Below are 12,764 nucleotides of genomic sequence, written 5' to 3' on the forward strand. Positions count from 1 at the left end.
CAACAGGATCCATGCCAACTGCCTTTAAAAACTCCATCCACTACCAAAGACTTGGCAAATATATTTGCAATGAGACAGATCAGCAAAACTATTCAAACAACTAGATTTCTGTCTAGTCCAAATACAGATTTGTTGTAACCAGGACTGTTTGTAAGCTGCTGAGCCCCTAAAGCCTTTCTGTGTTGGAAGGAAGCCTTTTAGCTCATCAGTGGGAGTGGTAAGTACTATTTAGCCTATCTACCACAAGAGTGGTTTCTGACCCAGAAATTGTAGTTATTGGCCCTTTGGTAGTTTTTCCATCTCTTTTTCAACTTACTGGTTTAAATTTCTGTATCCAGGACTGTTTTTGTAAGGCTTCACTTTAACACAGAAAGGCTTGGGGGTGCTCAGAAGCCATCTACCACAATATCCAGGTACAGATTCTTAGTTTTAGCACTTGTTTGCTTATTCATGCTCCGCACTTGTTAAGAACTTGTAAGCACTAAATAAGCTACTAATTACTATGGCACTCTGTCTTCCTCTTTACCTAGAGGAAAACAGTTTTTGTACTTGCTTTCCTCACTTGCTTCTCACTTGTCTAGTGGAAAGTAATTTTTTTATTCAGGCATGTCCAAGGGGTCAGCTCTTAGTGTTCTCTCATGTCTGTCTAATGAATCTGGTTATCTTGGGCAATGTAGCAAGTGCATCGTGTACACAGACAACCCTCTCCTCCTACCACTTACCTAGTCAAACTGGAGGTAAAGCTCTCTCCAACCAAGACTGAACTTCTCAGTCAAGAAGAGAAGGTAAACACGTGCTCCACATCACAAAGTCCCACTAAACTTACACCATCAAAATCCACACATAGAAGCACAAACATTCGCAGAAGCTCTCCATAATAAACTGCTCAAGCAACAGAGACCTCCAAAGCAGAAATGCAATCAACAACCTCCACCCCCCAACATAAGCCAAATAACACACAGCCCACAGACTGTGTGCCAATAAACCACAGGCCATAAGGCAAAACATACCCAGCACACTAGTCATAGGTGACTCTAGTCAGGCACGCTGATGTCTTTCTCTCCAGGCTGAGAAGGTTACGGTCGGGTGCCAGAATCTGCCACAAGACCCATACACTCGGATCACTCCACATCAACATGGACAATGACAAAGTAAAATTTGTACTTGTGAATGACCTGAGACATACCTCCCTGGACTACATGAAAATAGACATGGAAGAGCTCTCCAGTCTTGTAGCCCAAGCAGGTATGAACCTAGCCTTGAGGTAGCATCCTGCTATCAACAGAATGATACTGCAGTACAAGGACAAAATTATTTGACTTCCAACAATTGGCTAAGTTTCTGGTGTCATTCTAAGGGGATCCAGTATGTCTGCCTGGGACAACATGGCCAACATACCATGATGCTTTGCCAGAGATGGCCTGTACCTGTTGCTCCTGGGATTCTAGATACTGGCTAAGGATCTTGCTGCCCCATATAGTGCCTTCTTTAGGCAAGGTTCAAATGACCTGCATTACTGTAATATGAACAGGGAAGCAAACTGAGGGTAATGCTACTCGGTGCATTTTGAGATTTGGACTTCTAGCATTCACTTGAGGCACTCCTTAAAATGTAGAACATCAATTTTCTGTGCAGTGACTGAGACCTGGTTTGAGGCTCTAGAGAGCACCCCTGCATTACCAGGCTATAACTTGTACCAGACTTTTTGGCCACCTGGACCAGAACACCAATGACTGAGGTGTGTCCATATTCATTAAGGATATCCACACCTCCAGGCTAGCTGCACAGCATAATGCATCCAAGGATATCCAAATGCAACTAACTCTGGGCAAAACTGCAATCCAAATTGTAATTTGTTACAGATCCCCCACCATGCCCCAGGATTACCATTCATCTTTTCTTGATATATTGGAAAACATTAGGGTTCAAGCAAACACCCTACCCACCATTAATTGGGAAAACTACTCCTGTACCGACTCCTCCTTTGCTCAACACTTTTTGAAATTCATAGGTTATCCACACCCCCACCAGGGGCAACAATATCCTAGGCCTAGTCCTTGCCAACATGAGTGACTGGTGTTCCACACATGGTCAACTCCTCGTTGGTCAGATCAGACCATAAGCCCACCCAGTTCGAGTTTGTGAAAGGCAGATCATGCCTTCTGAACCTGATCGACTTCTTTGAGGCAGTCACCAAAGCTGTAGACTAGGGTAAGGTGGTTTGCACAGCCTATCTTGACCTCGCCAAGGCTTTCGACACCATCTCCCATTCTGGAATTCTAGCTAAACTAGCTATAAATCCCTACATCACAAGATGGGTTGCCAACTGATTCACTGACTGAATCCACACTGTAAAAGTTGCAGACTCCAAATCTGACTTCAAACCAGTGACAAGTGGAGTACCACAGGGTTCAGTCCTGGGACCCCTCCTGTTAGCCTGTACTTCAGAGAAGTAGATACCAAACACAGAAGGCCTCTAGCTAATGAAGCTCTGAGGACCACAAACTAGGAGCCATAGTAGAGTCCCCAAATGATGTGGACATCCTACAGAAGGGCCTCACTGAGACAGATGCCTGGTGTCAGACTCATGGCCTCAAGCTCTATGCCAAAAAGTGCATTGTCATCCCCTTTGGTAAAAACTCTGTGCCCATGAACTACCACATAAATGACATTCTAGTTCATGCTGAATGTGTGATGAGAGACTTTGGGACCCAGGTGGACAGTAGTCTCTCCTTTTGATCACATCGCCACAGTAGTCAGGAAATCCTATGTGGCACACCTAATCACAAAAGTGTTCTCATCCAGGAAAAAGATGTCATTGATCCCTCTACTCTGCACGCAGACCCATTATAGAGTGCAACACCACTTTTGGAATGTACCTCACAAGACATCTGCAGCAGCTGGAAAAGGCCACAGAAGTACCTCAGAGGATTACTGGCCTCAAACAGATGCCCTACACTGACTGTCTCCAAAAACTCCAGCTTTACTCTGTAGCAAATTGCCTACTCTGAGGAGATCTCTGCCTAACATATAAAGCTATGTTAAACCCAGAGCTGTTGGACATGCTACACCTAAAGAAATCCCAATCCCTCTGAGCTATATGACCTAACCCTTGTCACTGCAATGAACAGGACATGCCAGAGGGATAAATTCCTGTCCCAGAGACTTGTACTCTGGAACAAGCTGCCCATCTATGTCGAGCAAAAGTTCCTCATAGCACTCCAAGAAAAATCTTGAGTGGTTGAGAAATAGAACATACACCCTGGGGATCACTTCTGTGGCTCTGCTCGACAGGGGCACAGGAAACTAACTTTCTTGAGTGGCGTAAGCCAGGGAACCGTGTTGGCTAGGCTTACTTCAGCCCTTGGGCTGATAATCATTCTAGCATAGGTAGGCACTAGGCTATCTATAGTATAACGCATTTTATACAGCATAATGAACATTTCATACAAGATTACCAGACAAACACTGCACGATTTTCTTTACTGTTGGGTGGTAGCTTTTGGGATATAACTTGTGCCTTTGACATTGCAGATTCCTGAATAATGTTCAGGCAGGTCCTTTCATACCTAGAAAATGCACATTTTCATCTGTTGTGAAACTTCAAGGTATAGGTAATGTGAATAGTAACTGACCAAGAAATGACACTAAACATAACACTAAACATAAGCTGGTGTCAGGCTGTCATTTGGAAATTTTAAAGAACTTGTCACCCTCGATGTCCTCCATAAAACCCATAGTTTTCTAGGTGAAAGCATATAGCATGTTCTCCCTATGTTCTCTATCTGCAGTTGTCAAGATGTGGGAATAGTTAGTCATCAGAATGGCTTCAACACCAGAACCCTAACCCTTTCCTTTGACTATCTGTGGCTTCATTGAATGGAAGGAAACCCCAGAGTTGGATATAGTTTCATCATTTACATCCAGGTTGATGTGCCTTTTATTTGGGATATCCCCACTCCCCAAATATGTGAATGATGCCCTTTTTAAAGATGTCTGTATAATCTGTTCATTTTAGTAGGTTTTTATGGAAGATGAGAATCAAAATGGACAGCTGAAGATGAGAATCAAAATGGACAGCTGAAGAAATTCATGAAATGTTCAAATCTGCTCTTCATAGCAGAGTTGATATCGTTATAGCTCTCAACTTTGTGCAAGAAATCTGGACAAACCCTGACAAAATGGGGAGACAAAGGCCCAAAAATAGGGACATATGTTGAATATTGCTAGAGTAACAGTGTTTGTGCTAATATACATTTTCTGAAGTATTTAACTGAACCTCAAATGTATGTCTGTATTTGGTGACTTCAGCCATCCGATAATCTTCGTGAGCTGCCAGAAAACTAATTTTGAGGAACATACCAAAAGGGTAAACCAAATCTGCAGTAAAACTTATGGAAACGTATTCAACCAAGGAGCAAAACCAGTACTAGGGAAACGCCAAGCTAAAATATTTAATGGCAAACAAAGCTTTAGGGTGTAGCAACCTTCAGTGCATTAAATTTTTATACACTGAAGAAGGGTTGCTACACCTTAAAGCTTGGACTGTGATTTAAATATTGCTTGGCATTTCCGTAGTCCTGGTTTTGTTCCTAGGTATGGATGTTGTCATAGCCAGAGACTTGTGCAAAGTGATCATGAACTCTAACACAAGCTCTGTAAAAAAAAAAAAAAAAAAAAAAAAAATGTGTTTTATGTATATGGTGTATACATACGTATGGGTGTAATTTCATAAAAGTACAAGTGAATGCTCAAAAGAGAACCATTTTTTTTTCCTCTTTCTGGCTGCTTGACACTCTTGGTGTGAGATCACAGTATAGCAAAGTCTGGAATTTACCTTTTCCTCTCTGTTGTACCATCTCCTGAGATGGTAGTTATCAGGGGTTGTCTGGCGCATAGGGAGGCTTCCCCTATGTAAAAGTGGCTTTTAATTTACTTTTTTCCAGTGTTTTGTCATTTCATGATACAATTGCACATGTGCATATATGTACACGTGTGATTAAGTCGTTATGGGTAAATTAAATGACACTATTGCATTGGTGCCTTAAAATACTTTAACCCACATTGTTTTCATACTCTTCTCTGACCCAAATAGCAGCTACAAAAACATGAAAAAAATGTATTCCAACTGTAGTTTAAGGTGGAATAATTAAAGGTTTGATCTTTAAAAGTGCAGGTCGTGAGGAGGAATGGACAAGATGAAAACATGTGTCCTTAACGATAAAGGTTCACGTTACCAAAGTTAAAATGTCAGATACCAAATAGCTCTCTCCTCCAAGGCATTTAAAATCACAGCTATATTGAAGATCTTTTATTATGAGATGAATAAACACAAACCTCAGTTCTTCAAATTCCCTCTAGCATTTCTAGGAAGGCAATGATGCATCAGCCTTAACAGGACTGTTTTTCTTCCATTCGTATTTAATTGTGTTCATTTAATTTGAAATATGGGAAATTATTCATGAAGTACTGCAAGGTGTAGTAGCAGCAAAGCACATTATTTGTGTAGATTATAAATGAAACTAAATTCCTTGCAGTATGAAATGGTGTAAAAGTTTCATTTTTAATGTGCATACACTTTTGTAATTGCTATGTATACTGCAAGTTCTGCAAAATGGCTTCCTGTAGTAAGTACCTAACCCCACCCCCCCCCCCCAGCTCTTCTGCTCCTTCTACTGGCACATAAACCAAGTGGCCACGAGCACGCACCCTGCCCAACATAATATGCTCATATCTGCTCCCTGCCCCCCACCCTCCGGGTATTCCTTCCTCGGATGTTAGTAAGAGAAAATCCTTTTTAAATGTAGCAAGCAGTAGCTATAGACTACAGTACTCAAGTTTCACTGCAAATGCAGAAGTGTGCACTACTCAGATATTTAGACAGAGAAAATGCTGGTTACTGCAATACATGCAAAAGCACCAGCCAAAGAAATGCAACACTGGAGAAAATCCTAGAATATTTGATTTACAGCTCTCCTTTCCACTGTTGCTTAAAGATGCAACTCTGGCAGGTGGCATCGCATTTTAGTATTTTTGGATAACTCTTGGGGGGGGGAGGGTTAATAGCTTTGTACTGTGGGAGGACTGGACAGCTGAACAGCTGATTCATAACATCTGGGTGGGCATCCCATTTTCCTCCATTTGGTTGGAAGATAAATTATAGCAGATTGCTTTCTTTAAAGAGGATAAAACTCAGTGGAATTAGTTTATTTAATAAAATGTCTAGATGGCACCGCCTCAAAGTATCCACTACTTGAGTTGGAAGTGGAATAGAATGGACTGATGCATCACTGTAATGTGACAACCCCCAGCAAGTATTTCAGGGAATTTTGACTCGTAGACCTGTTATATACACTTGTACTCTGCTCTATGGTCGCTGTTAAAGATAATTATCAAGCTGGGGGGGGGGTACCCCCTCAGTGTGTGATGTGTGCCTAATCCACCACTCATGAAAGTTGGCTATAGGGTGATGGATTTAATTTTAGGATGGACTCTTGCAGACTGGCACCAGTGAAACAGGAATAACAGCAAGTTCTGTTTAAATTATGTAGGAGATGGACAACAGAATGGGATTCAGGATGTTTCTGATTTTCGCCTCCTATTCTTGCTCTGTCCCTTAGAAAAGTTTGCTTTTCTGTTAATTCACAAAGGATTACAGTAATGCTAAATGTCAAGGGTTTCATATTGTTCAGAAACAACATATTGATGTAAAACCTGTTTAAGTGAGTAATTTTTGAAAAAAAAACGTCAGATTTTGGGCCTTTTCCCTATTTTTGGCTTTGCCCAAAATTCATTAGCAAACCATTTGATAGCTATGACTGACAGGGATGAATAGGAAGAGCATTTACTCTTTTATGAATGAACATGGAAATTGCACCTCTATGAAACAGGATTTGATTTTTATACATTCTCATTCATTCACTGTCCTCTACAGAAACCTTTCCAGCTTTGCAAACACGCTTGTTGTAGGGCTCAGTAGATAACTGTGAGGTCTGCAACATATTCTCCTCAATGGAACTTTGTATTGTTAGCCAAGTACTGGTTCAGATGGTATACTATTTTATGCCCTTATGAATTTATTAAAATATCATTGATAAATGTAAAAAGTGATATTGATGGGTTGGCTATAGAATCATTTGCCCTCTTCAGTAATAAGTTCACCTCTCTTACTTTTATAATCTTAATTGGTTACTGAATATGCATAAATGTATATAGAAGGAAAAAAAGCATAAGTAGGAAAATGTCATATGTAGCTCACCTAGAGGACAATGCTGGTCCTTTTAAAAAAATTAGCACATCATTCAATAGTGAACTTGATGTACTCTGCCTTTTTTAACCTTGCACCTCAGACAGCTTTTATGGCAGATCCAGGATTGTTCCCTGGAGAGATTTTAGGAGGTACCTTTAAAATAAGGCCCATCTGAAAGGAGCATGTTTGTTTTTCCCTCAAAATGTATGTTTTCATCATTTATTTCTTTTGTACAGTGCTTGATTGGTAGATGCCTTAAGTGATTGAATGATATGCTGGAATACAGTATTTTGTGTCACTGTTTGAAATGATATAAATATTAAGTATGCTGCACATTTTTGAAATGAACATCTTGAGTATATCCTGGAATAAAGGGTACTCAGACTTTCCATTAGATGACTGGCATGCTTACTTAAAGTAAACCCACGAAGCTTCTGTATTTTTAGATGGTCAAAAATTATTCATCCAAGTTAACTGGCCTTTTCATATTACAGACTGTATTCGCACATTCAACCTGCAAGTAAGTTGGCATCTGGGTGTGACTACTGTCTATTTAAGGTATGTATAGAAAACTGCATATATTTAAATTTAAGCTACTATAGACTAGATCTGAGGCACTATCACACTGGTTTCAGGATACCAGTTTCCAGATATCGAAATGAGCTTAGCTTGCCACAGCTATTGTGTCTGGACTCATGAGATTTGGTATTTTAAAACAGATGCTTCATTTTTTTGAAGAAGTTAACTTGAATGGTTGTGTGTATAAAATGCTGCAACGGACAGCCAAAAGCTGATGAGAATTGTGTATCCAATGCCACATTCTGGCTCATACAGCCTAATGCAGAGGACAGTCTTGATGTTAGAAGTAGCTTGCTTGCCTTTTATTTAGATCAAATGTAGCTGTGCATAATACCTGATTCTTGTGTTCATTTCTAGAGTAATTATAAATGGATTAGCCCACTACAGGAATGTTGCAGCATTACATAATATACTGCACTTCTCAAGTGTGGGTATGATTTAGAATAAACAAAATGTTTCCATGTTTGTTGAACAAGAGTGCTGCTCTTAACAATTGCAATGTGCCTAGAATTGCCTTCTTATGCAGTATACAGATTATACTTTTAAATGACTTGCTGTCCTGTTGCTCTTGATTTTATTATTGGAACTATCTGGGTATCTCTTCCACATCGCACTAGTTTCTGAATGCAGGTCCTGGTATTTAATCACCATTTGTCTCTGTGTATATAAGGTACTGTAATCAGTGGGTATAGTAATCAATACTATCGCTCTTTTTTTTTTTCTCTTCATAGCCTAGTAACCTCCTATGATCCTATCGACCCGAAGTTCATTTCAAATCTAGCCATTTCATCCCATGTAGTACCATAGATACAATTCCGGGTATTGACAAAAGTATTTGGTAATGACTGCCCATGTCCAGGACGGTTGCCTGGCTATTTCCAGTAAGAATGTAGGTGCCCCATCCACTCTTCCATGTCAGAGGTACTCTGCTTCATATGAATTGGCAGTCTATTCCAAAGATGCAACAGTCACTGGGAGACAAATTTCTCCCTCCAGCATGTCCTATGCAAGTTGCAGGCCATATTTAGGTCCCTGGAACAAGTAGCTCTATTCCCGTTTGATTTGCAGATGTGCAGTAAAATCATTGGGTTTGGGTTTTGGGTTGCTCTGTAAGCCGGGCATACTTCTCCTCTAAGAAGTCTATATGATACTGATAGCCTATCTGCCCTAGGGCATTTATAAGCCTAGCAGAGTGTGTTTTGCGTTCGCCACCCATTTTAAATTAATTTTGCTATGCCCTTTTTCGAGGTTAGTATACTGTGCCTCTGTCTAACAGTGACACAGAAGTGATACCCGGGTTAAACCTACGATCCCTCATCCACTCATCAAGATTCCGAGTCAGTGAGGGACTCTGCCTAATCTGGACTGGGATTTTATTCCACAGTGAAGGGAGCCTCTGGGTTATGAATCTGTCCCTCCAGCATGTCCTATTTATTTCGGTGCTGAGGTTCAAGTCTCTCGAGCGTGTAGCTCGATGGGCTTTGGATTTTCTGAGGTGCAGCATGTCCATTAATTCCGGGTTGGACATGGCTTTATACGTCAGGCACAGATTGCCTCTGAGCAGGCGGTATGCCACTGAGTAGAGCTGGAGTTTCTTTAACCAGGCATCATATGGCATCTGTTTGAGCCCTTTGATCCTCTTGGTGAGGTACTTTTGGGGTCTTTCCAGTTGCTGCAGGTGTCTGGTAAGGTACATCCCAAAAGGGGCATTGTACTCAATTATGGGCCTGATGAGGGATGAGTAAAGAGGCACAATGACCTCCCCCGATCTAGATGTGAATCCCTTCATGATTAGGTGGGCTATATAAAATGTTCTAACCACTTTGGCCACGTGGTTGTCAAATGAGAGATTGCTATCAACTTGGGTCCCCAGGTCCCTAATTACTTAATGGATTACCACTTGTGGTAATTTGTGGGCACTTTGTTTTTGCCAAAGGGGATGACTATACACTTTTTGGCGTTTAGCTCGAGGCCATGGCTCTGGCACCAGTTGTCTGTTTCTATGAGGCCCTTTTGGAGGATGCTTGTGTCGGCTGGAGAGTCTATTTATGGCGCCCAGTTTGCAGTCATCTGCGAACTTGGTCAGCCACAGTCCTTCCATGTTGGCCTGTACCTCCAAGAAATATATACCGAACAAGAGAGGTCCCAGGACTGAGCCTTGTGGGATGCCACTTGTAACTGGTTTGGAGTCTGACATGGCTCCAGCAATTCTAACCATGTGGGTTCTGTCCTTGAGCCAGTTTGCAACCCATCTAGTGACATAGGGGTTTATATTTAAGCTGGTGAGCTTATCTATAATGCCCAAGTGGGGTATTGTATCAAAGGCTTTTGCGAGGTCCAGGTAGGCTGTGTGGACCATCTTCCCCTCATCAATGGCCTTGGTGACTTTCAAAGAAATCTACCAGGTTTAAGAGTGATTATAGTGCTGGGGACTTTAGCCTGTGTAAGGCGCATGATGGGTATCTGCTGAAAGGGGGTGTTGTATTCAATTTTGGGCCTGAGTAGTGGTTGGAGATGATGCCTTTGTTAATAAAGTGCGCTATGCAAAAGGCCTTCCTTACTACAGTAGACACATAGAGGTTAAAGTTAAGGCTGCAGTCTACTTGTGATCCCAGATCTCTTACCCCTTCATAGGTACAGAGGGCATTGTTTGACAGTGTTGAAGGGACAGTGCTTTTACCAAAGGGAATGATGATGCATTTCTTTGCATTCAGTTTGAGACTATGACCAAGACCCTCCTGAAGTATACTGGCATTTGAGGATTCCATAACTATCCAGTTTGTAGTCCGTAACTTGATCATCCACAGACCCTTAATTTTGGCCTGAACTTTTGAGAAGTATACACCAAACAGTAGGGGGCCCAGCACTTGACCGTTGCAGCACCCCACTGGTGACAGGTCTGCTGGTTGATGTGGAGTCACCCACTTTGATAGTAGCCAGTTGGCAACCCATCTTACAACAAAGGGCTTTATATTCAGTTTGCCAAGTTGCATCAGTAATGTGAGATTGTGTCAAAGGCCTTTGCCAAGTTGAGGAATGCTGTGTGCACATATTTGCCTAGTCCATGGCACTGGTCACTTTTTCAAAAGAAATTCACCAAGCATTCACCAAGCTTAACAGGCAGGATCTGCCCTTTATGAAGCTGAATTTAGTCAGATCCAGGGTTTGGAAGTGGCTATGTCTTTGAGGTTCATGGCCTTGCAGATGAGGCTGGTCAGACCTTTATGGGTCTAGAATTCCCCAGGTCTGTTGCAAAGTCACTTTTGTGGAGGGGAATAACTGTTGCTGTTCTCAATTTCACAGGAATAACACTTCTGATTAGGCTATGATTGACTAGGTTACTTGATGGTGATACTAGTTCATGTTTGTTTAGAAGACAGCCTGGGATGCCATCTGGTCCCATGGAGGCTGTGTTTTTTGCCTTTTGCAAGGCTTTAATGAGCTACCCTTCAGATATGTAGGGTGGAGGTGAAGTTTTGGGGCAAGGTTTGTGATTTAGTTTGGTGGGATAAGGGGAGAGAAATGTGCAAATCTGTTTGCTAGCAGCTTTCTTATCACTGTAGATAGTGTGTGTGCGATACTGTTGGTCACTAGTTTGGCACATGCTTTGGTCCTACCTTATGCATGTAGCTGAAAAAGGCCTTGTTATCCTTGGCTGTATTTGCTGCATTTTTTTCAAAGTTACTCTTGGAGGATTTGACATGTCTGATTTGCCTGTCGAGGCTGAAGAGGGGGCTTTTCCATTGTTGGGGCCTCACCTTAGTTTTCTTAGCAACTTTGTACGTTTGTGTTTGCTGGATGTCCACCAGGGTAGCCTGTTATCTGGGGCTCTGACTTTGATTCTCTCTGGAACAGCAGAATCTATACACCTATGCAAGTGATTGTACAGGGCTTTTAGTGTAAGCTTTACCACTTCCAACTGGGGGTGGGGCTTGGAAGGCATTTATACCTTCCCTTGGTAGGATATAGTTTGCTTTGATGAAACATTTTAGTCTGACTTCACCCTTTGTGATTTCTGGTGTTAGTGCCAGTTCGAAGACTACTGATTTTTGGTAAAATTTAACTAATGATGAGCAGTTGCAGTTGTGCATCTGTTGTCATGTTGGTGAGGACCAGCTCTAGTCCCTTCTTATTGGGGTTTGAACAAATTGTTCCAGGGAATTCTAGTCAACAAAATCAATGAACTTCTGTGCTAGTGAGTTAAGGCTAGAGTAGGTTTCCTAGTTGATGGTGAGAATTGAAATCTCCCATGATCAGAGTGTTTGGCAATATTTGGATTGACTCCAGTTTGGTCAAGTAGGCCTCGTGTGCATAATGCTCCATGGGGAGGGATCTACAACTGGCTAGGATTTGAATGGGCTCTTACTCGAAGTTCATATTACTGTGGTTAAATCCATGGAGTTGTCCAGTCTAACTAGTCGGGAGGTGAATTTAATCCCAAATATAGATGGATGCACTTCCTCTTTGGTTCTTAAGTTCGTTTTGCTGTCTGAAATTGTGGAAGGCATTGTAGCCTTGCACAGCTGGGGTACTCTGGAGCCTTGAACCAGGTTTCTGTGACTGCACAAACATCTACATTCTCCAGTGACAGTGTTTCAAGGGTTTGCAGTTTTTGGTTTAAGCTCCTAGCATTTAGCATTGGTTGGTAATTTTTCACATCAGCAATTTTGTTTTTGAAACCTTGCCTAAAAAAGCACTATGAGGGAGGCAAGAGCCTTTGCCAGCAGCTGAAAACCTAGTGGTACCAGGTGAATCAATCACTGGCAAAGCAGTAAAGTTTGTCGACCATGTAATCTCAGGCTGACTGACACTGGATCCCTTTTGAATGACACCAAAAACTAAGCCAATTATTGAAGTCTGTCACTTTTTGTTTATGTGGCATCGTTCTAGGCGAGGGTAATACCTGCCTGGGACACATATTGAGAGCTCAATGTCT

The 12,764-nt window shown here is 41.7% G+C and overlaps 1 protein-coding gene across 3 annotated transcripts in view; it reads left to right on the top strand.

Moving 5' to 3' along the window:
- LOC122800189 (eukaryotic translation initiation factor 4E-like) overlaps nucleotides 1–12,764 on the top strand; it is a 209,850-nt gene that overhangs the window by 74,402 nt on the left and 122,684 nt on the right. For all 3 annotated transcript variants that reach the window (XM_044069696.1, XM_044069694.1, XM_044069695.1), the window contains exon 4: nucleotides 7,744–7,807. In XM_044069696.1, coding sequence (XP_043925631.1) covers nucleotides 7,744–7,807 — 64 coding nt within the window. The remainder of the gene's footprint in view (nucleotides 1–7,743; nucleotides 7,808–12,764) is intronic.

Source organism: Protopterus annectens, chromosome 4.part0 (genome assembly GCF_019279795.1).
Source record: "Protopterus annectens isolate FY-2018-M chromosome 4.part0, PAN1.0, whole genome shotgun sequence".
In the NCBI taxonomy this organism is placed as follows: Eukaryota; Metazoa; Chordata; order Ceratodontiformes; family Protopteridae; genus Protopterus; species Protopterus annectens.